The sequence below is a fragment of the Pongo abelii genome, chromosome 18 (genome assembly GCF_028885655.2).
Source record: "Pongo abelii isolate AG06213 chromosome 18, NHGRI_mPonAbe1-v2.0_pri, whole genome shotgun sequence".
Taxonomy (NCBI): domain Eukaryota; kingdom Metazoa; phylum Chordata; class Mammalia; order Primates; family Hominidae; genus Pongo; species Pongo abelii.
In genome coordinates this window covers 83,299,257-83,324,179 of record NC_072003.2, presented here as the reverse complement: position 1 = coordinate 83,324,179, position 24,923 = coordinate 83,299,257, and the positions used below count along the sequence as shown (strand labels likewise).

At 47.0% G+C, this 24,923-nt stretch overlaps 1 protein-coding gene across 1 annotated transcript; it reads right to left on the bottom strand.

Moving 5' to 3' along the window:
* Window positions 1-821: 821 nt before the first annotated feature.
* Window positions 822-17,833, bottom strand: MLYCD (malonyl-CoA decarboxylase). The gene is made up of 5 exons (XM_024233683.3): window positions 17,251-17,833; window positions 9,876-9,988; window positions 8,704-8,860; window positions 4,611-4,760; window positions 822-2,040 (listed from the first exon to the last, which is right to left on the bottom strand). The coding sequence occupies exons 1-5, from the start codon at window positions 17,776-17,778 to the stop codon at window positions 1,507-1,509; spliced, it is 1,482 nt and encodes a 493-aa protein (XP_024089451.2). The 5' UTR covers window positions 17,779-17,833; the 3' UTR covers window positions 822-1,506.
* Window positions 17,834-24,923: the final 7,090 nt, after the last annotated feature.

Here is a 24,923-nt window from a genome sequence, read left to right as displayed (position 1 = left end):
CAGCAGGATAAAGCACAGAAGACTGCTGGTCTTTAAAGTCTAGGCCAAAAGCTAAGCAAAGACGGTAAGGCCCAGCAGGTTTCTGCAGGCCTGAGGGTCTGGGGATGCTTACAGTAAAGAACTCTGCCCGCAGGAAGGGCTGGCAGGTTGCCAGGATTGCAGTGCTTGACCTGCAAGCCACTCTTTCAGAATCAGACCGGAGAACAAGAGGCATGAGACAGCTTCCACCATCACACCGTCTGTCATGAAGCAACATGCCATACGCAGAAGAGAGAAGGGGCCTGGCGGGAGGTGAAAGGCAAGGAAGGCGAGGGACCTGTCTGCCAAACTGAGGACAGCGAGGACAGGGCAATTGCGGACACGCACACACAGACACACAAAGACACACATGCAGATGTGCACATGCACAGAGATGCACTGATACACACAGAGACGCTCGTGCACGTGCACACAGACGTGCACTCATACAGAGACGCTCGTGCATGTGCACAGACGTGCACTGATAGAGATGCTTGTGCACGTGCACACAGACGTGCACTGATACAGACACGCTCGTGCACGTGCACAGACGTGCACTGATACACACAGACACGCTCATGCACATGCACAGGCGTGCACTGATACACACATACACAGACACACAAACACACCTGCCTTCATCCCACAAGCACAATGACTGCCCCTTCCTTCATCTTTGTTCTCATCCCACACACCCCAGGCTCCTTCATCCCAAACTTCCCGTAGGCTGGCTGGCTGATTCCAGCCTTCCCAGGTCTCTAATCTTGAAGATGACCACCATTACATAATCAGATGTTCAATGCTTTACAGAACAAATGTGTTCTTTACTGTGAAGTTCATTATGAACCTGAATCCCTGATCATTTAAAGCCTATTATCCAACTTATGCCTCAAGCAGCAACATTCTTGTGTTCAACGATTTAACTTACTACACACACCTTGTGCAAAATCACAAACCTTTTCATACATTTATGAGCTTCAGAATTTAACTGGGAAGTGTAGCACAGCCCTTTATCCCTCTGCATTGCATGGTGAGAAATGGCTAAAGCAACCACTGCCGCATTCTGTTTTATGAGCGCAAAGGAACACCTATTCTTATCTGGGCCACTCGCCCTGGTCCTTAGGAGGATGCCGGATCCCCCTGGGACGACAATGGCAGAGGCTGCACAGCTTCCTGAAGATGTAGGTACCACAGCACCAGCCCCGGGCACGGAGCCAGGCCAAGGGCAACGACAGAATCTTCTGGAGACAGCACAGCAACCCACCCATCTGTGTGCACCCGCACCCACAACCGTCTTGCAATGGGTGCATGCCTCGCCCAGGGCAAGGGAAGTTGAGGCCTGGCCTCACAGTGTGGCCTGGCTGCGGGACAAGAACACAGTCAACTTTGGCTTTGCTTGGAAAGCTCCTTCAGATACATAACTCCCGGCCTCTCCTGAAAATGATCATTTTCTTAGCCGGGGCCCTGTGCTTTAGGAGAGGTTTACTGTCAGAGCTTGCTGTTCCTCTGAAACTGGGCCACTAGGCTGAGGACCTGCTCAGAGGCTTTGATGTTCTTGGAGCCGAGGTAGGAGGTGCTGTTGGGGCCTGTCTCCTCCAGGAAGTAGCGGTAGTTGGCCATCAGGCCGCAGGAGCCGGTGATGCCTTTGAGGCTCACATCCGCCATCCAGTTGATGCGCCATAACACCGCCCCGTTCTGAAGGTGGAAGTTGGCCACCGGGTTCAGCGCGTAGCCGCGGTGCTTCTCTCCATACAGGTACCAGGCGCACAGCCTCATCAGCGGAGTCTGCAGCGCCCGCACCAGCTTCTCCGACTGCACCCACTCGCTGCTGCTGAGGAGGAGCTTGAGGGTCTCATTAATGGGGCCACCTGTGATCTCCGAGATTTCCTTACATTCCAAATCTGTAAAGAGTTCATTCCTCCCGTGCTCCTTCGTTTGCGAGTTCAGAAGCCCCAGAAGCCATTTGGTGAATCCAGGTATAGGTGACAGACTCGAAAACACCCCAAGGTGAGGAAACTCTCTCTGTAAAGCATGGTTGGGGTGAAAAGGAAGGCGGAGAAAACACAAATTCAGCAGGTATGTTACCAACACAGGAGCACCTCTTAACCTACGGCTCATATGCTGCTGTGTAGCGGTCAGAGTGACATCTGATACATGATATTTATCTTCTTTCAAGGAACTTTTTTTTTTTCTCTTAGAGTCAGGGTCTTGCTCTATTGCCCTGGCTGGAGTGCAGTGGCATCATCATGGCTCACTGCAGCCTCGATCTTCTGGGTCCAAGCCATCCTCCTGCCTCGGCCTGTTGAGTAGCTGGGACCACAGGCACACGCCACCATGCCCAGCCAGAAATATTTATCAGGAACCTGATGTGTGCCAGACCCTGGAGGCATCCTGACTCCCCAAGGCAGGGCGTCTCCGTCCCCACCATCCCTTCTCATGTCGGCAAAACCGAGACTAGAGTGTTGGGGGACTTGCCTAAAACCAGACAGCTGGCCAGTGGGGAGTGGGGCTTGGTGCACCACAGCTACTCACTGCAGGCCTTGTCTTTCCCGAACACCAGGCTCCTCCCATGGCCACCTGTGAGGCCCCAGAAGCTACTCTGCTGCTCGGCAGACGAGGGGCCAGGGACTGGTGAGTGAGCGACTAGCTGCCCAGCCACACCACAGTGAGTGCAGAACGGGGTAGAGGGGAGGAGGGGGACGCTGCGGGGATCTCTCCACATCACATGAAACGGTTCAATCGTTATTGTCCCAACTAGATAGAGATCTCATGATCGTTTCAAACAATCTACTACTTTCTGATTATAAACGTAACACACGCTCACTATAGATATATATTTTTTTAAATTAATGACAGAAGAAAATAAAACCATCATACTCCACTACATTGCGAAAACTACTCTCGATAGTCTGCTCAAGTAAACTCCTGGTGTTTCTTGATGCGATTTTTGCATGGGTGAGACATTTTACATTTTGCATTATGAATTTATATCGTGAGCATTTTCTCATTATCATTTAAAATTCAAAAACAGAGAATTTTAACCACAGAGTAATATGAAAAGAGAAGACCATTATGATTTTCCTCACCATGTTCCTCTCGTTGGGCATTCGTGGTAGCTCCCAGGTTTTTTGCCCCCCACCCCCTTTTTTTTTTTTTTGAGACAGTCTTGCTCCCAGGCTGGAGTGCAATGGTACAGTCTTGGCTCACTGCAATCTCCGCCTCCTAGGTTCAAGTGATTCTCCTGCCTTAGCCTCCCGAGTAGCTGGGACTACAGGCATGCGCCACCATACCTAATTTTTGTATTTTTAGTAGAGATGGGATTTCACCACGTTCGCCAGGCTAGTCTCGAACTCCTGACCCCAGGTGATCTGCCTACCTCGGCTGGGATTACAGGCGTGAGCCACTGCGCCCAGCTGTGTTCTGCTTTTGTAAACCCTGACGAGCGCCTCCATGCAGAGGGGCCATTCGTTCCCTTCTGGACTCCCTTTGAGGACTTCTAGGCTGGCCGCCCAGGGGCAGTTAAGCGGCACCCTCAGGACAGCTGCTGGGCTAACGCCCAACTCCCCTGAATCCCGGGATCTGCTCCTCCTCTTCCTGCCTTCCTTACCCTGATACATTTCCCCACCCCGCCCTGCTCATCACCACCCTCAGCGAAGACAGAGGAATGAGGAAACTGTGGGAATGAGCTACAGCTCATTGTTACCCGGGGGAAACATGGCGGCGTGGTAATGAAGCCCACACCCAGCTGAATCCTGAGGGCTTCAATTTGAAATTGATTATGAATTTACTAGGAGCATGTCCCCACTCCACACTGTCATCCTCAAAGGAAGGGCTCTGCTGCAGCCATGTGCAGCCCCCAGCGCAGTGAACACCCTGCTCAGAGCCAGTCATTAGCAAACATCTAGCTACTGCACCTAATCATTAGATTCTACTCATTGGAATTTATCCAAGTCCCTGATGAGGTTGGTGGTTTTTGAAAGCCTAGGCCTGGAGTGAACATCAACTTTCTGATGTAGGATGGTTAATATGTTTTTCACAGGGCAGCAAAGAGAGGAGAGTTAGATCAAAACTAAGCCGATGCATTTACCTTCCAGCTGTCTGGTCTCACCTCAGCACTCCCTCACAGGCCGTGAGAAGGCCCAAGCTAAGAGCACATCAGGTGTCAGAGGCCCTGAGAGTGTGGGCAGGGGCAGGGGGAGGACAGGTATGGTAGGATGACTACCAGCTGTGCCATCTGGCTGGGACATTTCAGAGTGACACTTACACCAGGATGACACATGAAATCAAGAGTGCCCTGAGAAGGTCAGAATGAGGTCGCCCTAGAGAGAGCTGATGACCTCAGAACACAACTGTGTCTTGCAGGCAACTGGGCGGCTGGGTTGAAGGCCTCTCTTAGCATCATTCTCATCTCTCTGGGAGACTCATGGCTCCTAGGAGTTGCCAAGGGGCCTCTGGCACCTTTTCTACTCCCTGCCCCTCCCTTTAGCTCCTGTCTTCATCTGTGTCCCTCATGGCACCTGACACCCCACGAGGTTCGCCGACCTGACCACATGGAAGCCAAGCGTGACTGGGGCTCCCCGCATGTCGCTTACCTGCAACTCCTTGACGACTCGCTTTATGAGGAATGTTCCCAGCTCCACCCCTTGGAGTCCCTGCTGGGTCAAACTGATGGAATAAAAGATGGCAGCAGCAATTTTGTTCTTCTCTTCTGTTTCTGATGGAGGACGTTCTTTCACGATTGCCTGGAAAACAACAACGATGGTTCTAAGGATGGCTTGGCCGCTCTGCAGCCCACGCGGCAAGCCTGTTGCTGGGACCAGAAGACAATTCTCAGAGCACTGAAGGAGTGGAAGAGACCTCGGCTCCCCAACTGGGGTTCAGGCTACAGAGCCTAAAAGCTGCTCTGTTTTGAAAACTCTCTAGAGGAGGCGACTCCACAGCGTGCCTGGGAGTCCTCAGCGCTGCATCGTTTCCGCCATTTTGAATTTTTCATGCAAACTTTGCTGAAGAGCAACGTATGCCCGTTTCCGTCTCTTTTAGGCCCTTGTGCAAACAAAAACTTGCTCCATAAACTCTCCGGCCAACACTCAGCGATAACACACGGATCCTTCAGACCAAACAGCTCCAGTTCCTTCAGCTTCTCCTAAAGGACTAATGTTTCCCACCACTAAATTGTTTTTCCTCCTTTTCTCTGAACCCTAGGTTTTTCAAATTTCTCAAGAGGCCATAAGCAGTCCTGTATAATTTTCTTTTAGGAAATATACCTTTGTTTGACTTTTTCATGTACCTTTTGGGTTTTGTGCCATTTTTGTTTTTCCTAAATGGTAACACATTTGCAGACATCCCTGCGAGGCATTCTAAGAAACGAGCTAGACTGGGAAGTAGCTTAGCTGAAGTCTGAGTTTATTGCCTCTCATTCTGACGGCAGCGTTTTCTAATCCCTTATACTCTGAAGCATAATCCTTAATACTCCAAAGCTCACTGGATAACAGTGGAATAGCAGGGGGCTACCTTTTCATTTGCTTTGAAGCAGGTACACTAGCTTACTTTTGAAGAACCCATTTAAACTATTTTAACTTCTACCAGCTACCTTCGATTCTGGAAGTAGGAGTGTTTAGCTCAGACTGCATAGATGAGGTCTCGTAGTCAGTCCATGAACTGTCTGAAATTGCGTATGGAGGCCGGGCGTGGTGGCTCACGCCTGTAATCCCAGCACTTTGGGAGGCCCAGGTGGGCAGATCACAAGGTCAGGAGATCGAGACCACCCTGGCTAACACGGTGAAACCCCATCTCTACTAAAAATACAAAAAAATGAGCCGGGCGTGGTGGCGGGTGCCTGTAGTCCCAGCTACTATGGATACTGAGGCATGAGAATGGTGTGAACCCGGGAGGCGGAGCTTGCAGAGAGCTGAGATCATGCCACTGCACTCCAGCCCGGGCACAGAGCGAGACTCCGTCTCAAAAAAAAAAAAAAAAAAAAAAAGAAAGAAATTGTGTATGGAATGTGTGAGTCTATGCATATCTGCCCTGAGGAAAACATCCTCAGCATTTTTCCCTCCAGATTCTTAACAGGGTCTGTAACTCCGACAAAGTGAAGAAATGCTGCTGTGAGGAAAGGGGGAGAGCTCCTGATACGAAGGACATATCCTCCGAGGCCCGAGAGGGGCCTGCTGTCCTGCACCGTGCTCTATGGAAGAGCTCTGTGGTTCACAGAACAGAGCTCACTTCACATCACTCCCAGGCTTATCTCCTATCTTTTTCTTTCTCTTTTTTTTTTTTTTTTGAGACGGAGTCTTGCTCTGTCGCCCAGGCTGGAGTTCAGTGGCACGATCTCGGCTCACTGCAACCTCTGCCTAGTGGCAAGTGATTCTCATTTGTGTCTCAGACTCCCAAGTAGCTGGGGCTACAGGTGCACACCACCACACCCGGCTAATTTTTGTATTTTTAGTAGAGACGGCGTTTCGCCATGTTGGCCGGGCTGGTCTGGAACTCCTGACCTCAGGTGATCCGGCTGCCTCCTCGGCCTCCCGAAGTGTTGGGATTCCAGGCGACAGCCACTGCGCCTGGCTCTCCTTTGTTTTTTAAGAAGTCTGCAAGTTATCTTGTGATTCCTTATGCAAAAATCCCAGCAATCTTTTTTTAAAGTTTTCAAAATAAAAACAAAAGTTTCTTCGGTTATACAAGTGAGGCATGTATAATGTCAAACAGGCAAAAAATTTACAAAGCAAAGTGAATAAAACAAAAAGAGGCAAAAAAAAAAACCACCATGCATAAAAAAAAAAATAACCAATTACTCCAAAATCTAATCTCCATGCCTGTTGCTACTGCCCTTTTGATGAACAGCTTTCTAGGCCTGTCTCAGAGGCTCTCGGTACGCACACAAATGTACACAGGACTACGTACCCACGCACATTCTCACGTGCCCTTAGAGTCAGGATGTGAGCTGGGTCTGAATTCCAGTTCCACCCTTACTCGCTTGATGATCATGGGTAAGTTGCAGATGTTCCCCTAAGCCTCAGTTTTCTCATAACAATACCTAAATCAGCTGGGCGCGGTGGCTCACGCCTGTAGTCCCAGCACTTTGGGAAGCCACGGTGGGCAGATCACCTGAGGTCAGGAGTTCGAGACCAGCCTGGCCAACATGGTGAAATCCCATCTCTGCTAAAAATACAAAAAAATTAGCTGGGCATGGTGGCACATGCCTGTAGTCCCAGCTACTCGGGAGGCTGAGGCAGAAGAATCGCTTGTACCCGGGAGGTGGAGGTTGCAGTGAGCCGAGACAGCACCACTGCACTCTAGCCTGGGCAAGAAGAGCAAAACTCCGCTTCGAAAAAAAAAAAAAAACACCACCACCACCTAAATCACAGGGTGCTCAAAGCAATAACACACAAAATGTGCTTCACAGACTGACAGGCACAGAGCACATACTCAACAGATATTATTAATATTATTCATAAGACCACACCATACACATGCTACTGTGTAAACCTGAACTTCTCCTCAACAATAAGTCAAGGCTGGCTTTCCATGTCAAAATATAAACCTACAACAATATTTAAATACATGCACAGATATCTGATGTACGCGAGGCCACGCCACGTGTCTACACCGCCCTCCTGGAGCCCATTCTCTCCTGATGGACCCTAGGTTATCATCTCCAGCCTTCTGAACTGTCAGCAATGCTGCAGGAATAGCCATCTGACTCTCAGGGCTGAGCATCTCCGCAGGAGAAGTTCCTAAGAGTGGAACTGTTAGGCCAGAAGGAATGCACATTCTGAATTTTCATCCATGTTGCCAAATTGCCCTCAGAGAAGTCAGAATGGCCCCCAGTCCCACCAAGAGGGCGTCGGAGTGTGACTCTTTCACACACAAACATTGTAAGGGAATGTGTTTCTCCTTGGTGATCAGGAATGTCGCTCATTTGCCCTACTCAGCTTCTCTAACTTCTCAGCAGGACACCTGCTTAGGGCACCTACCTTGTGACGGGCCATCATCCACTTAGCTTCCTAACAGCCCCTCATGTCCTCTTGGTCTGAGCAAACCTACACTGCCCCAGGGGTCTCATGCTCCCTGCCACTTGTCTTTAGCACTCCTATTTCCAGACCCTGCAATGTGTTCCCTGGTTCTTCTGCCCCCATGGGCCTGCAGGAGTGTTTCAGACATTCTTGCCAAACTCATCCACGAGCAGAGCAGCTTGCCACAGGACGGGGCTATAAACCACAAGTCCCATAACCTCTACTCGCCAAGGAGTGTCCTGGGCCCACATCAGGCATAAGGGATGGAGTGCCTCTTTCAATTTGCTAATCAAGTATCTTTCAAAACTCCCCACAGGCACTTAACAAAAGCTGTAAAGGTGAACCATGTATGAACCAGGTATCTGTCTCTTCTTCCTTCACAATTATTTTCTGCCTCACTAAGATGTTCTGTGATAGACTTTAACTGTATCTGAACCTAAGATCAACACAGCCAGATGAATGCTCACCTTGCTCCATAACTGTCTGCCTGCTACACTTCTACACTCTACACCTACAAATCTAGAGATTTTATTTAACCAATTTAAAAAAGCCCAAAACATTTGAAGAAAAAAAAAAAAAGAGGGTAAAATCAAGTAAAAACAAAACAAAACAAAAACACAAGGGGCTCTGTGGGGTGCCTATCTTGTCCCAAATTGACCATCGCAGGTACCTGGATGTTGCTGGAGATGTCACCAGTCAGTGCCACGTGCAAAACGACCAGGGGCTCCCCAGGGGTCGAACAGTGAGAAAAGAAGTAACATCTTCTGTAGGGCCCAACGCGGCGCTTCATGTCCATCCAATTTTTTACAGGATGCACAGCCTCAGCCCTGGGGCGAAATTTATAAAGAGATAAGACAAATGCATAATTCACAAGCAACGGCTGCTGACTCCTATTCATACTATTCGTCTAAGTCAAACAAGTTCTTTAAATAGAGCTTTAATGGACTCTTCTGGAAAATTCAAAGAAAGTCATTTTCATGAGAAACAGCACCCACTGAAAGGAACTACAGTGAATGACCATTTTACACACAAACTGTGCTCCAATTTTAATACCAGTTTTAAGAGGAGTTTGTGAGGCTCTGGGGAAGGATTCATGCAGATGTTCACGTGAAACCTAATCAAATGCTTGGTGTTGAACACTGTGTCTTTTCTTTCCTCGGGATCTCTGTGAAGCCTTGTCAGTGCTGCAATCAGGGGGCTCATCTGGTGTCTTCCAGCAAGCTCACCCCACCGCTATTTTGTGAAATAGCAGCAAGCACTGTCAGCCCTTTGAATTGAATTGGTTACATTTCAAACAGGACACTTTTCAAACCTTGGATTCCATGGGACAACATGTAATGTGAAAATGCCTACGTGCAAAGGTTGTGAGGGCACCATGACATGCTAGCCTGTGTTATACTGGGTCCTGGATGTAACACACGATGTAGTTTGTTTAGAGATTTTAACCCAGGGAGAAATCTTAACCACCACGTGGGCTAAATGCTGTTTTGATTATGAATGTAAATGCTTGGTCCAGTGAGTTTCTACAACTCTGATCATGGGGTCTTGGGACGAGAGAAAATGGGTGTGTTTGCTTTAAATAAGAGGACACAAATAAGACCTCACGCGCAGGTCACTGACAGATGCATCAGTTTCTCTTGGTACCCTTTCCTCTTCCTCCATGATCTTCGTATCATGTGTGGTGACAGCTGCAGCATTTGCAAATACTGTGTTTGGATTTTATTAGACTTGAAATAAACTGTACATGTGAATGGAGACAGGTTAGCTTTTAGCCAATATAAAACATATATAAATATATATGAAAAATATATTTACAAAGAAAATGGAAACCTTAATACTTACTCACTGATTTTCTGAAGCACTTCACACGGTGAATGCCAGGTAACCCGTTCTAGGTTCAGGAACCCAGAGGAAAACCATTCTGACAGCATTCCCTTCAGCACCCCATTCATTTCCTGAAAAGGAGAAGATAAATCCCAGGCCTTCAATGCGCAACAGATCAAGCCCATCTCTGTGTTGTGGTCAGTGCAGGGAATGAAAACGTTCAAGCACGATACAGAAGCAACTGTGCAAGACGATTCTCCAAACAGCTTTTCCCAAGATTCCTCTGTCAGACTCTCACCTCAAACCAAGTCAGGCTTTCATTCAATGCTCTATTTAGACTTAACTACTTCAGTCTGTTAAGACCTCTGAATGGAAACAATTCAATTTGAACTAAGTTGCCCAAATCAAATAATATGTTCCAATTCGTTCACCATAGTGAGCATACTAATCATATAAAATCAACATAACAATGAAAGATGCACTGTAAGGGAAACACTAAGACAGCAAGGGTGTCAACAGCACTGTCCTCATCCTCTCAGGAACCTTCTTTGATACGTCAAAACATTACGCCTACATTTCCTAAGAAAAACAAGTACTTGGCTCAGGAAACCTATTTCATCAACTCAGAGATGTACATTTTCATATTTTAACATCTCTCAAGTCAGGATGCATCTTTCGAATGATGGCGGGTCACAGTCTAATTGGCAGCATTTTTTTTTGAGAGACGGGGTCTCACTCTGTCACCCAGGCTGGAGTGCAATGGCATGAACACGGCTCACTGCAGCCTTGACCTCCTGGGCTCAAGTGGTCCTCCTGTCTCAGCCCCCCAAGGAGCTGGGACTGTAGGTGAGCGCCACCAAGCCTGGATAATTTTTTTTTGTATTTTTTGTAGAAATGGGGTTTTGCCACGTTGCCCAGGGTGGTCTTGAGCTCCTGAGCTCAGGCAATCTGCCTGCCTTGTCCTCTCAAAGTGCTGGGATTACAGGCGTCAGCCACTGTGCCCCGCCGTAACTGGCAGCATTTTTAACCTACCTTAGAGGGACGTAAAATAATAGTGTGTCTGGCAACCAACGCATTTCAGAGTTGATGAAATTATCCTAATTTTGCTTCACTTATTTATATTGTATCTACTTCCAAAAATGATGTGAATTGACTTGACCCAAGATACATCTGCACTGAAGCTTTTCCAGCAAGAGCAGAACACAAGGCCCCGAGCAGGAGCAGCGTCATCTCGGTGCTGCCTGCACAACCACGGCTTGTTGTTCCCCAGTGGCTGTATCCCTTTTCTTCCAAATTAACAGAAGCCTCACTTTTCAGCTAGGGACACAGCTGTCCAGAACAAAGATTGCACTGCGGCTGGGGGCAGCCATGTGACAGAGTTCTGGCCAAGGAGGGGTAAGCAGAGGTCTCCTGCAGCCACTTTGGGGAACTTGAAAAGACAGCAGGAGCAGGCCCTTGGCCCATCTTTTTCTTTGTCCTTTCCACTGCAGACTGGAAGGTGGTGTGATGGCTGGCACTGGAGCAGCCATCCTGGGCCACGGTGTGGCTTTGGAGATGGTTTTTCTGGGCAGAGCAACAAGATTCAAGTCTGGATCCACCAAGAGCACCAAAGAGCAGAATCAGCTCTGGGCTGCCCACCTCTAGACTTTCACATGAGAGACAAACTTCCGTCATATTCAAATCACTGTTATTTTGGGTCTTTGTTACTCATAAACTACATATTAACAGATCCACTGAACATTATTATTAAATAACAGTAAACATCTCAGGACATCTGATACAAGAATGACCTTCTGAATCTCTCTATAAGGGTCACGAAGAACACAATGGGCAACACCTATAAGAATGGCTTTACAACAGCTACAATTTTTTTTGTTGTTGTTGAGAGACGAAGTCTTGCTCTGTCACCCAGGCTGGAGTGCAGTGGTGCAATCTCAGCTCACTGTGACCTCTGCCCCCTGGGTTTAAGCGATTCTCCTGTCTCAGCTTCCAAATTTTATAGAAAAATTTTACATTTTAATCCCTGTTAAAGGGTGAAAGGTCTCAGAACTTTGTCGCATGAGGAAGAGTTGCAGGTTTTGCGGTGATGGCTCAGAGAAGTTTTCGGAAGGAGGTGAGGTCTCCTTTTACATGTTTAAGCACTAGGGCACGAAAGAGGCAACAAATTTGTTCTGTGTGACTCCGTGGGGGCTGGGGAAGGAAATCTAGGACTGCCTGGTGGAAGTCATGGGCAGTCAGACGTGGACTCAATTTAGTGTAAAGAGGAACTTTTGAATAGCTGGAGCTGTCCACAGAGGTCATCCTGGGAGACGGTGACCCTCAGCACTGGAAGTCACCAAGCACAGGTGGACAGAACTCAGCGGAGCTGTTTGAAAGGGGATTTAAGCATTGGATAGACAGCTGGACCAGACGATCTTTGCAATTCCTTTTAACTCTATATTCCATCACTGAATCTCCTTTACTTGGTTGTAAACTCCATAAAGGCAGGGTCCACTTCTGATTCATTTCTATGGTTCGCAAAGCATTCACTAATAGATGGATATCAAATGAAAAAGATGGAAAAATGGAATGAATGGTGATTAAGAAGTAGCAAGAGGGGAGGATGAGAGAGATTGTTTGCTAGGTGACACAGAATGGCCCTTTATAAAACTGCATTTTCTGCATTTGACTACAGCAATCCTTAATCTTTCTGGGATCCTCTCACACTCTTGAGTATGTGCTAAAAACCACAGGTCCTACCCCCAGAACATTGCAAATACATTAATAAAATTGTGCATACATTTTCCTGGGGTTCATGGACTCCTCTGATACTTATCTATGGACCATCCCAGGGGCCAGGAGGGCTTCTGTACCCCAGTTTAGGAACGGATGAGCTGAGCTCTGCGTAAGAGGTACCGGTATCTGTCTTAAGTTCGTGACAGGAAAAAAGCTGGAAATACCTAGTTTTACTATCAATTTAATATTAATTATGAAAGAAATGGTTTGGCTGATGAAAGCTCCTCCCCTACAAATCTCTTCATTCTATTTTGGGCTCCTGACAGCTACAAAATGTGACACTGGTACACGAGAACTGGGAATCTAGGCTAAAGGTTAGAAGTCTCCGTTGCTCAGTTCTAACACCGGCAGCAGCTGTTCAGGCTGGGATGAGCCACAGCACGCGGCAACGTTGCTGGGATACAAACACCAGGGAAAGAGGCCTCTGCGACTTGTACGTGCATTAATTCAGGTACCATTTATCACCAATACAAGACTGAGAAACATAACTGTGGGGAATATCCTGGTGATGCTAAGGGCAGCGACAGTTCTCAGTGTATTCTGCTGGAGTGCTTCTTATTTTTTTTTCAGAGGCAGGTCTTGCTCTGTTGCCCAGGCTGGACTTGAACTTCTGGGATCAGCTGAACCTCCCAAGTAGTAGGGACTACAGGTGCGTGCCACGGCACCCGGCTCTGTGTATTCTGTATTGTTAATTCCATTGACTTGTATGACCCTGTTTAGACCAGCCCACTTTTCCTTTTAAAAGAGAAACTGGTTCCCTCTCTTTTGAAGCTCTATCAAGATCTGCTTATTTTGGTATGTGAAGAAAAGTTACCTTCCCTTGTCCAGAAGCCCTGTGCTGGGGAAGGGAGGGTAGAGTCATGGATGAGGGTAGCACTGCAGAGGCTGAGAAATTTGGGGACAATTCCCACTCACATAAGCTGCCACTCCGCAGGTGTACACTTTATACTATGGGTACACTTTCCTATCTAAAAATAAGTATTATTTAGCATAGCTAAGCACAGAATTTACTAGAACCAACAAGGAGTACTCAGTTAACTAAAAGGCAGAGGGTACACAGGTGTCTAGCATGGCCGGGTGGCTGTGGCAGTGGGAACCAGGTCCCTTCTCTAGTTTCTGTGCCTCTGTTAAGGTTTGAGTACCTCTCATTCCACCCTAACTCCAAGGTCCAAACCGCCCATCAGGAACCCTTTCCATGAATTAAAGGCCAATCTCCCTCGAGTGCCCACAAATCACTGAACCTCGCTCAGACCTTCCCCTCTACTGGGGACTTGACTCGGTTTCACTGGGATTTCACCTCTAAGAAACTGAAGTCATCAACCAACTGGGCCTCTGGAGAAAAACAAAAAGCCTATAAACCACCATCCCCCAGACACATCACATGCTCATACCCACACCTACTATGCAACCACAGGGACACACATACCTACAAACTCCTCTACGTTCAGGAGGCCACAAATCCAGGCAGTAATAAGCCTCCAAACTCACTCGGACCAGAGGAAAAGAACATTTTAAAAAGTTAAGAACGCAGCCGGGCACAGTGGTTCACATCTGTAATTCCAGCATTTTGGAAGGCCAAGGCAGGCGGATCATCTGAGGTGAGGAGTTCGAGACCAGCCTGGCCAACATAGCGAAACGCCATCTCTACTAAAAATACAAAAATTAGCCAGGCGCGTTGGCAAGCGCAAGTAATCCCAGCTACTCGGGAGGCTGAGGCAGGAGAATCACTTGAACCTGGGAGGCGGAGGTTGCAGTGAGCCAAGAGAGCGCTGCTATACTCCAGCCTGGGCAACAGAGAAACACTCTGTCTCCAAAAAAAAAAAAAAAAGATAAGATAAAAAAAGTAGATCGGATCATACCACATTAAGTGATCCTGGTGACAGGTTACAATATCAGATCCCAATTGATAGTTTATAGGTACAGAACAATCTAACTGTATTCTAAGTCTTATTTAAATGACAGGGATTAAAAAAAAATTACATCTGGGCTCACACCTATCTATAATCCCAGCACTTGGGATTGGAGGATTGCTTGCTTGAGGCCAGGAGTTCAAGACCAGCCTGGGAAACATAACAAGAAAAAACATAAACAAAAAATATGAACAAAAAAACCATAAACAAAAACCTATATATATACACACACACACACACACACATATACACATACATATATATGTGTATATATGAGAAAACTTAACTATGTAGAACAAGGGAAGGGGAAGGGAATTAATAGGTTCAGCTACTAACAGTTCCATGCACTGAATATAAGGCTGGGGTTTCTAGGTAAAGAAATGGAAGGGGCACAACAAAGCAATCACAGAAAGGCACCTGCAGCCATTATGTCCAAACCATATGCAGAGGCAAAGATCAGGCTGCCGTTATTCACTCTGTTTGATAAACATCTCTGGTCCACAGGACTTTTGGCCTAGTATTACAGTATGCAATGTTATTTTCCCTTATGTATATAGACAGCCTTGGTCAAAAAGCAAGGAAACTTGTGAATGTCTGAGGACTCAGCAGCCTCTGTATTTCCCAGGGGCCAGCTCCTTTCTCTCAACAGTCAAGTCTGGATATGAGTGTGTTCAGTTACCATAAAACGTGTTCCTTTCCAATGATGCACTAACCAAGAGTTTTCTTGAGTGGGGAAGAACAAAAGGATGTATTCCACAACATCTCACAGAACCAGAGATTTCAGAATTGGACTGGATGTGAGAAATCAATGAGGGACAAAGTTGTCCAAATGTCTGATATGAGGACCCTCTCAGCTGCGCAGAAACCTTTCAAGTCCTTCATGGCTTCCTCTCAGGCTCACAAATCTATGACAGAGTGTGGGGCAGTCTCACCTCCACACAAATGCTGAATGATTAGTGTGTCAAGTGTGTCTTATGCCAGGACACCCAGGAATCTATTGCAATGATTCATTCATCATTCTGCTATGCAAGAAATTTAAAGACAAGTTTCCCAGTTTTCGAGGAGCTGATCATTTACTCGGGGGGATGATATATTGCAAGTACTATGTCCAAGTGTGGATCAGAAAAGCTCAGCTATTCAGACTAGGCTTGAGCCCAGAACATGATAATTCAACACAGTAAGAATTCATGACTGATTCTGTGTCATGCAATTAGCAACTGTGGGCTTTCTGTCTGAGAATCTTATGGCCAAAGATGCCTGGCCCTCAGTAACACTTAGCACTGTAAATTAACCAACTATCATGGGGAATCAAATCACGGCCACTGTTGTCTCTCTTGACATTAATCCCATACTTAATTATGCCCAATTTTATGCATCTAAGTATCCAAAAAAGAAAGTTTCTAATAAACATCTGATTAACAGTAAGACAGTGATATAAACATAGTGCAAATAACCCTGGATTTGGGTGGGTGATCAGCAAGAGCTTATGCTCTGAATTTAAGGACAAGTCACACAACCTCAGCATGTTCTCCTTTACTGTAAAAGGGATACGTGTTATCACCCACGTAAGACTGAAGGAATGAAAACTATTAAACCAGTATTAGAGTTCTTAAATGGGTCAAGTCATAATCATTCAAATGTTCAATTTTTTTTTAAACACCAACTGCACACAACAAACTTCTGAATGTCCAAAACCTCCTGAAACATTTACATCATTTTTCGTTCATTAAAAGGGCAGGTTAAGCCTGCGCCACATGGTGAAACGCCCTCTCTACCAAAAAACACAAAAATCAGCTGGGCATGGTGGCCTGCGCCTGTAGTCCCAGCTACTCAGGATGCTGAGGTGGGAAGATTGCTTGAGCATGGGGAAGTCAAGGCTGCAGTGAGCCGTGATAGCACCACTGTACTCCAGTCTGGGCAACACAAATAAAAATAAAAAAAGGGCAGGTTAGTTTTTCGCCGTATTTAATACTAACAGTATAAAAGAAGAGTATATGTTGCTCTAGGCCTTCTTTCGGGTCATAATCATTTAAATCTCAAAGTATGTATCTGCATCTAACATGAATGAACTGTGCTAATGCCTGATTACCTCACGTCAACTGAGAATCATCACATTAAGTACTGAACTCACGGAGTTAAATGCCCTCCCAAAAGTCATGGAGCACAGAGAAGGCCAGAAGCCATGGAGACTCCTGGGTGGTGGTGGTGACCTTGAGTCCTATTTACCTTTGTGCATTTCACAGGACTTCTCAGGACAATGTCTCACACATAGCGGGTGCCCAATGAACTTCTGAACCACCATCCAGGGTCTCAGAAGACTGCCTGATGCTCAGTCCGATACTCTAGTTCAGGTATACCATATAGATGAAACACTTCTCAGCTATAATAATTTAAAGAGACTGTAGAGCACACACTAATCAGGTACGAGAGGTGACAGTTACCTTAAAGGCCACCAAGTGCTGAGTATTTAGTAAACACTATACAAGTGAGGACTTCAAGGACAGACTGGAGGGAGGCGGGGGTGTGCTCTGACGAGGCCAGGACTCAGCGTGGGAAGGGGACACAGTTGGCGGGCGGTAACTGCGGGCGAAGTGAGCATGGTTTCAGGCAGGGAAGGCGGGGTGTGTGGGACTTGGAAGGGGCAAGTGAGGACTACTCAAGGAGGGCGGCCAGTCCGCGCTGCCGGGGGGTCGAGGGCGGCCCCTTACCCGGACGTCCGGCCCCTCCACCAGCTTGAGGGCCTGCGCCTCCAGCAGATCGGCCCGCAGCTGCACCAGGAAGCGCACGCCGCCGTCCAGCTTGCTGATGTGGTGGAAGAGGCCGCGATAGCGCGGCACCAGCGCGTAGCGCAGCCGGTCCTCGGCCTGCAAAAGCACCGCCGCCTCCCGCTGCTGCTGGCGCAGATGGAGCACGCCGGCGCTCTGCTCCGCCACCTGGCCGTGGTCCACGCCGAAGCCCCGCGCCAGGCGGCCCAGCAGCTCGGCCCGCTCGGCCGTCTCGGCCAGCCCACCGTAGAAGCTCACGAAGTCCGCGCACTGACCCTCGGCGGGCGCCGGTGTCTTCTCGCGCAGCTCGTAGGCCGGCGTCGGCGGCACCGCGCGGCGCAGCAGCTCGTCCATGGCCCGCTCCAGGGCGCCGGCCGCCTGCCCGCTCGCCAGCCGGGGCCCGGGCGGCCGCGGGGGGCACCGCAGCGGGAGAAAACGCCTGGCCGTCAAGCCTGGCCCGAGGCCTCGCATGGTGCCGGACAACAGCTGCTGAGGGGGGAACGCCGCAGCCGCGGCCGCGCTTCCGGCTTCCGGCGCGCGCCAGTCCCATTGGCCGAGGCCGCTGTCCCGGCTGGGGAGGCGGCCAATAGCGGGGCGGGGCGGTGGGGGCGAGGCGGCGGGGGCGGAGCGGCTCTGGCGGCGGCCGGAGGCCAAATGTGGCCAAAGGTTACCGCCCTGTGGCTGGGCTGCCTCGGGGCCCGGCTCCGCTCGGCTGGCGGCTTGTACTCCGGTCCTAACACCTGGCCGCCTAAAGGCAACGGCCCAGCCCCTCCTCTCTTTCCCGACTGCACTGCACAAGTGCCGCCTCCTCTCCAGATCCGAGCGTCTCCAGCCTCCCGGTGCATTAGATCACCTGGGAACTCCTGCACCCGAGGATTCCTGGGCTCCGAAATCAGAATCCTAGAGATTCAGATTCAGTGTGTTTGGGAGGAGCCAAGGAATCTGCTTGCTTAAGAGGTGTTTGTGGCAATCCTCTGGCATGGTAGGTAGCCTTTGACCCCTGCCTAGGCACTCACCATTCGCGTCAGTGTCTTACACACATAACTCCCAGAGCCAAGGAGGTTGGAGGGGGTGTGAGTGTGTGTGGAAAGAGAATATGTCTAATGTATGCATGTATGTACACATATGCACGCATATACACATGCATATGTATGTAAGAGAGACATAGAGACAGAGAGGCTGATGGAAAGCCATACCCTTGAGCAAATGCCAGAATGAGGCAAAGAGTTTTCTTTGAAATAGTTTTCAGATAATTGCAGTTATCAAGAGAGATTTATTTTGTCCTCTAGAAAGATAGGCCTGAACTCTAGTTCCCCCTCCTTCCCCAATCCATTACAATGTGTAGAAGAGAATGTCACATACCAGCCATGTCTCTCACATGCAAAATTGCAGGAGGCATTAGGAACACAGTGGGATTTTGTTCCACTCTGATGGAAATATGGCATCTTTGGTTGGAGGGTGAGGGAGCCATGTACTTGGTTGACTATGTCTAGGTGCTAGGATTTCTATAGGTAGAACCCTTTGGTGCAGGTCTTGCCGTATAAAAGACACCTGGAGGTAGTTCTGTATGAGGACAGCCTTTGCTGGGTGTGTCTCATCTTATGGGGCACGAAGAAACTACGTTTGGCTCATTCTGCCAAGACACAGACACACAAAACATTCTGAAAGCCTAGTGGTGGCTTTTGAGCACACCTCTCCGTTCCTCTTTTCTAAGAAGTGGTGAAACCATATTGCCAGCTGGCTAAGCAAGTTGGTCTGGTCCAAGCTCTGGTGTTTGTCTGTTTGCCTTGTCGAGTGAGCTCTTGTCTGTCCTAGGATACTCCTACCTTGCTTTAGGAATCTTGTCTTGAAAGCTTGACTTTGCTTAAGCATTTGCTAAGTGTAGTACTCCCACAACCCTGTTCTTTCTCAACTTTCCCAGTGCCTTCCTTTTTATGTAATTTCTGGCTTCTGGTTTTTTTTTCTCTGTGTTTATACTTTTTTCTCTAGGCGTCAACAGCCATCCTCTGCTTTTTCCCACTCATGTCCTTATTTCAAAAGACTGCCCCAATCCAAAAATGAAATTAAGGAAACAATTCTATTTACAACAACATCTGAAAGGATAAAAGAAACATGTTTAACCAAGGAAATGTGAGACTGGTAGATGGAAAACCACAGAACAGTATTGAAGGAAATTAAAGAAGATCTAAACAAATGGAATGGTCCATGCATGGTTCATGGATTGGAAGATGTAATATTGTTAATACAGCTAATACGGTTTGGATCTGTGTCCAACCAAATCTCATGTCTAATTGTAATCCCCAGTGTTGGAGGTGGGGCCTGGTAAGAAATGATTGGATCATAGGGGCAGAGTTCTCATAAATGGGTTAGCACCATCCCCCCTTGGTACCCTACAGTGAGTTCTCAGGAGATCCGGTTATTTAAAAGTGTGCATCACCACCCCCTCTCTTTCTCCTGCTCTGGCCATGTGAAGCTCCGCACTCCCCCTTTGCCTTCTGCCATGAATGGAAGCCTCCTGAGGCCTCCCCAGAAGCAGAAGCCACTATGTCTTCTGTACAGCTTGTGGGACCATGATCCAATTAAACCTCTTTTCTTTATGAATTACCCAGTCTCACGTATTTCTTTATAGCAGCGTGAGAACAGACTAATACAATGGCAATACTCCCCAAATTAACCTACAGATCTAATACAATCCCTATTAAAATTTCAACTGCCTTTTTTTTTGCAGAAATAGGAAAACATATTCTAATATTTATGTACAAATGCTAGGGGCCCTGAGTGGCCAAAACAATCTTTAAAGAGAAGAACAAGCTTACTACAAAGCCACGGTAATCAAAATAATGTGGTATTGGCAGAAAGATAAAACACAAAAATCAATAGAATAAAATTGAACATTCAGAAATAAACCCATACATCTAAGGTCAATTGATTTTTTTTTGAGACGGAGTCTCACTCTGTCACTCAGGCTGGAGTGCAGTGGCATGGTCTTGGCTCACTGCAACCTCTGCCTCCCAGGTTCAAGTAATTCTCCTGCCTCAGCCTCCTGAGTAGCTGGGACTACAGGTGCATGCCACCACACCCGGCTAATTCTTGTATTTTTAGTAGAGACAGGGTTTCACTATGTTGGCCAGGCTGGTGTCGAACTCCTGACCTCGTGATCTGCCTGCCTTGGCCTCCCAAAGTGCTGGGATTACAGGCGTGAGCCACCGTGCCCGGCCTGGTCAATGCATTTTTGACGAGGGTTCTAAGACCATTCAGTGGGTAAAAGAGAGTCTTTTCAACAAATGGACGGGGACAATTAGACATCTACAAGCAAAATAACAAACATGGATCCTTACCTACCTCACAGCATATATAAGAATTAACTCAAAATGGATCCAAGACCTAAATGTAAGAGCTAAGACTATAAAATCCTTAGAAGGGAAAATAGGTGTAAATCTTCATGACTTTGGAATAGCAATTATTTCTTAAATATGACATCACAAGTGCAAACAAAAAAAGAAAAGTAGATAACTTGGACCTCATCATAATGACAAACTTTTACGCATTGAAGGACACCATCAATAAAGTAAAAAGACGAGACACAGAGTGGGAGAAGTATTTGAAAATCATGTATCTGATAACGGTCTGTATCTGGATTATATAAAGAATTCTGGCCAGGCATGGTGGCTCACGCCTGTAATCCCAGCACTTTGGGAGGCTGAGGCAGGCGGATCACGAGGTCAGGAGATCGAGACCATCCTGACTAACACGGTGAAACCCCATCTCCATTAAAAATACAAAAAATTAGCCGGGTGTGGTGGTGGGCGCCTGTAGTCCCAGCTACTTGGGAGGCTGAGGAAGAAGAATGGTGTAACCTGGAAGGCTGAGCTTACAGTGAGCCAGATCGTGCCACTGCCCTCCAGCCTGGGCGACAGAGCGAGACTCTGTCTCAAAAAAAAAAAAAAAAAAGAATTCCTACCACTCAGCAATAAAAAGACAAACAACTCAATTAAAAATGGACAAAAGATTAGAATAGACGTTTCTCCAAAGAATATATATATATGTGTGTGTATATATATATATAAATAAATATGTATGGCCAGTAAATGCATAAAACAATGCTCAACGTCATTAGTCATTAGGGAAATGTAATCAAAGCCACGAGTTACCACTTCACATCCACTAGGATGGCAATAATAATAACAATAGAATAACTGGTGAGAATGTACAGAAATTAGAACCCTCATACTCTGCTGATGAGAATGCTAAATGATACAGCCACTGTGGAAATCAGTTTGGCAGTGCCTCAAAAAGTCAAAGAGAGTTGCCATAGAGCCCAGTAATTCCACTCCTAGGTACCCAAGAGAATTGTGAACATACATTCACACAAAAAATTGTGCACACATTTTCCTAGTATGTAACTTATAATAGCAAAAAGTAGAAAGAACCCACGTGTTCATCAGTGGATGAATGGGGTAAACCGAAGGTGGTCTCTCCATACCATGGAGTATTATTCAGCCATAAACACAAATGAAGCCGTGGCCCCTGCTATAACATGGATGAACCTTGAAACCTTTTTGTGCTGAGCAAAAAGAAGGCAGTCACAAATGGCCATGTGCTGTATTATTCCATTTATATGACATGTATAGAAAAGGCAAATCCATAGAGACAGAAAAAAAGTCGATTTGTAGTTGCCAGGGGCTGTGTGGGGTCGGGGATGGGGAGAGGGGAAAGACTGCTTATCAGCACAAAGTTTCTTGTTGGGGTGATAAAAATGTTGTGGAGTTAGGTAGTGGTGATGATTGCATAACATTTTGAATATACTAAAAACCACTGCTTTGCACACTTTAAAATGGCTAAAATGGTGAATTTTATGTTATGGGTATTTTGTCTTAAAAAAAAAACAAAACTGGCTGGGCATGGTGGCTCATGCCTATGATCCCAGCACTTTGGGAGGCTGAGGCGGGTGGATCACGAGGTCAGGAGTTGAAGACCAGCCTGGCCAAGATGGTGAAACCCCGTCTCTAGTAAAAATACAAAAATTAGCTGGGCGTAGTGGCAGGTGCCTGCAATCCCAGGTACTCAGGAGGCTGAGGCAGAGAATTACTTGAAACCGGGGGGTGGAGGCTGCAGTGAGCTGAGTTTGCGCCACTGCACTCCAGCCTGGGCGACAGAGCAAGACTCCATCTCAAAAGAAAACAAAAAACAAACCAAAAAACTACCTCGGAGGCATTATCATTTCTCTACCAGTTTCAAAGACTCAGTAGAGAGAATCTGATTGGTTCAGTTTGGATCAGGGCTAGACTGGGATACAGGATAACACGGAGCCCTCAGAGATGTTAGGGATTTAGCCTTTTGGGTGGGGACACAGTGTTCGGACAAGAGGGGTGTAGGCTAGGCAGTTGTCCCAAAAGATGTCTACTTTAAGTACAAAAAAAAGTTAGGCTGGGTGTGGTGGCTCACGTCTGTAGTCCCAGCACTTTGGGAGACTGAGACGGGTGGATAACCTGAGGTCAGGAGTTCGAGACCAGCCTGGCCAACATGGTGAAACTCCATCTCTACTAAAAATACAAACAATTTGTATTTTTTGTACACCATAGGCGTGGTGGTGTGCGCCTGTAATCCCAGCTACTGTGGAGGCTGAGGCAGGAGAATCACTTGAATCCAGGAGACAGAGGCTGCAGTAAGCCCAGATTGCACCATTGTACTCCAGCCTGGGCAACAAGAGTGAAACTCTGCCTCAAAAAAAAAAAAAAAAAAAAAAAAAAAAAATTAAAGAAAATCTGAGAAAAAAGAAAAAATAATCACCCATAATCCTAGCATCTTAATCACCACAGCTTTTATTTCTGCAAATCCTTTCAGTATTTGTCCACAGGCCAACATATTTTTTAGAGTTGTAATCACTGTGTTTGTGCTGTTGATTTTGGTTTTTTTCACTTGCCATCATATCACAAACACTTCCCACGTTTCTAAATCACCTTCATAATTATCCTTTTTAATGGCTGCATAACATTCAATTGAGTGTATGTACCATAATTGTTGTAATCACTTTGCCATTTCTGGATATTTACATAATTTCTAATTATTTTTTGCTATTTTATATATATACATACATCTCATACTGTAGGAAATACTTTCATGCATACTGATGTTTTTTTCTTTACTTGAATTGCCCACATTATTTTAAAAGACCAAATAGGATAAAATTTCCCATGAAATGTCAAGCTAACCAAGCAGCCTAGAAAGAAGAGAGACTCATAAACTCACCGGGGATCGTTGGGAATGCAGCTGCAATTCTAGGAGACCCCCTTCCCACTAGGGAAGCCCCTGTTCTCTCACCCCTGCTGTTTCTGCCTCTTTCCCTCACCGACAGTGCACTGACATTGTCTGCACTATGAATGTGCTGCTGTAGATTTATATTTTCATTGGCATGGTATCTGGGTTGGTTTGCCTGTGCTGCTGCAATGCTGCTATGAACATCCATAGACATGACTCCCGGTCCTGGGGCACATGTGTAAGGGTCTTTCTAGACCAGTTTCTCAACCTTGACGTGACAGATATTTGGGGTTGGGCCCTTCTTTGTTATGGGGGCTGTCTGTGCATTGTGGATGCTCAGCAGCACCCCTGACCTTGACCCTCTAGAAGCCAGGAGGAGTTCCTGGTAAGAAGACATGTACTGAACATGTCTTCCTGCTACTGAGAATCGCTGCTCGGGACTAATGCCCCTCCTGCTATTGAGAATCACTGCTCTGGACTAATGCCTCTCCAGCTATTGAGAATCACTGCTCTGGACTAATGGTTTTCACACCTTGCTAGACTTTAGAATCACATGAGGAGTTAAAAAAAAAAATTCACTAGCCTGGGCAACACGGCAAAACCCCATCGCTACAAAAAATACAAACATTAGCCAGGTGCGATGGTGCACACCTAGGGAGGCTGAGGTGGGAGGATCACTTGAGTCCAGGCAGGTTGAGGCTGCAGTGAGCTGAGATTACGCCACTACACTCCAGCCTGAGTGACAGAGTGAGACCCTGTTTCAGGAAAATTAAAAAAAATTAGGCCCAGCACGGTGGCTCACACTTGTAATCCCAGCACTTTGGGAGGCCGAGGTGGGTGGATCACTTGAAGCCAAGATAATTTGAGGCCAACCTGGCCAACATGGTGAAACCCTGGCTCTACTAAAAATATAAAACTTAGCCAGGCATTGTGGCTCGCACCTGTAATCTTAGCTACTTGGGAAGCTGAGGCACAAGAAACGCTTGAACCTGGGAGGCAGAGGTTGCAGTGAGTTGAGGTGGCACCACTGCACTCCAGCCTGGGAACAAAGTGAGACTCTGTCTCAAAAAAATTAATTGAAAAAATAAAAATGTTAATGCTGAGACTGTATCCCAGACCAATTAAATCAAAATCCCTACAGGCACAGTGCTATGGAATCACCTGAGAGCTTTAAAAAAACTGATGCTTGAGCCAGGTACCCAGAGGTTCTCATTTAATTTGTCTGGAGGAGTGCATGCAGATTTTAAAAAGTGAAGCCTTAGGTGAGTCTAATGTGGAGTCACATTTAAAACCACAGGGGCAAATGCCTATGAGCGGAATTGCTGGATTGCAGGCCTGGGCTTTACTAAGTAATGACA

What these genes read in the sequence shown, in the direction of transcription:
- MLYCD (XM_024233683.3), bottom strand. Translation starts at nt 17,778, where the DNA reads ATGCGAGGCCTCGGGCCAGGCTTGACGGCCAGGCGTTTTCTCCCGCTG. An exon ending in GTGCTTCAGAAAATCAGTGA is followed by an intron (nt 8,861 to 9,875) that starts GTAAGTATTAAG and finishes ATTTCGCCCCAG; the next exon opens with GGCTGAGGCTGTGCATCCTG. An exon ending in ACATCTCCAGCAACATCCAG is followed by an intron (nt 4,761 to 8,703) that starts GTACCTGCGATG and finishes GTTGTTTTCCAG; the next exon opens with GCAATCGTGAAAGAACGTCC.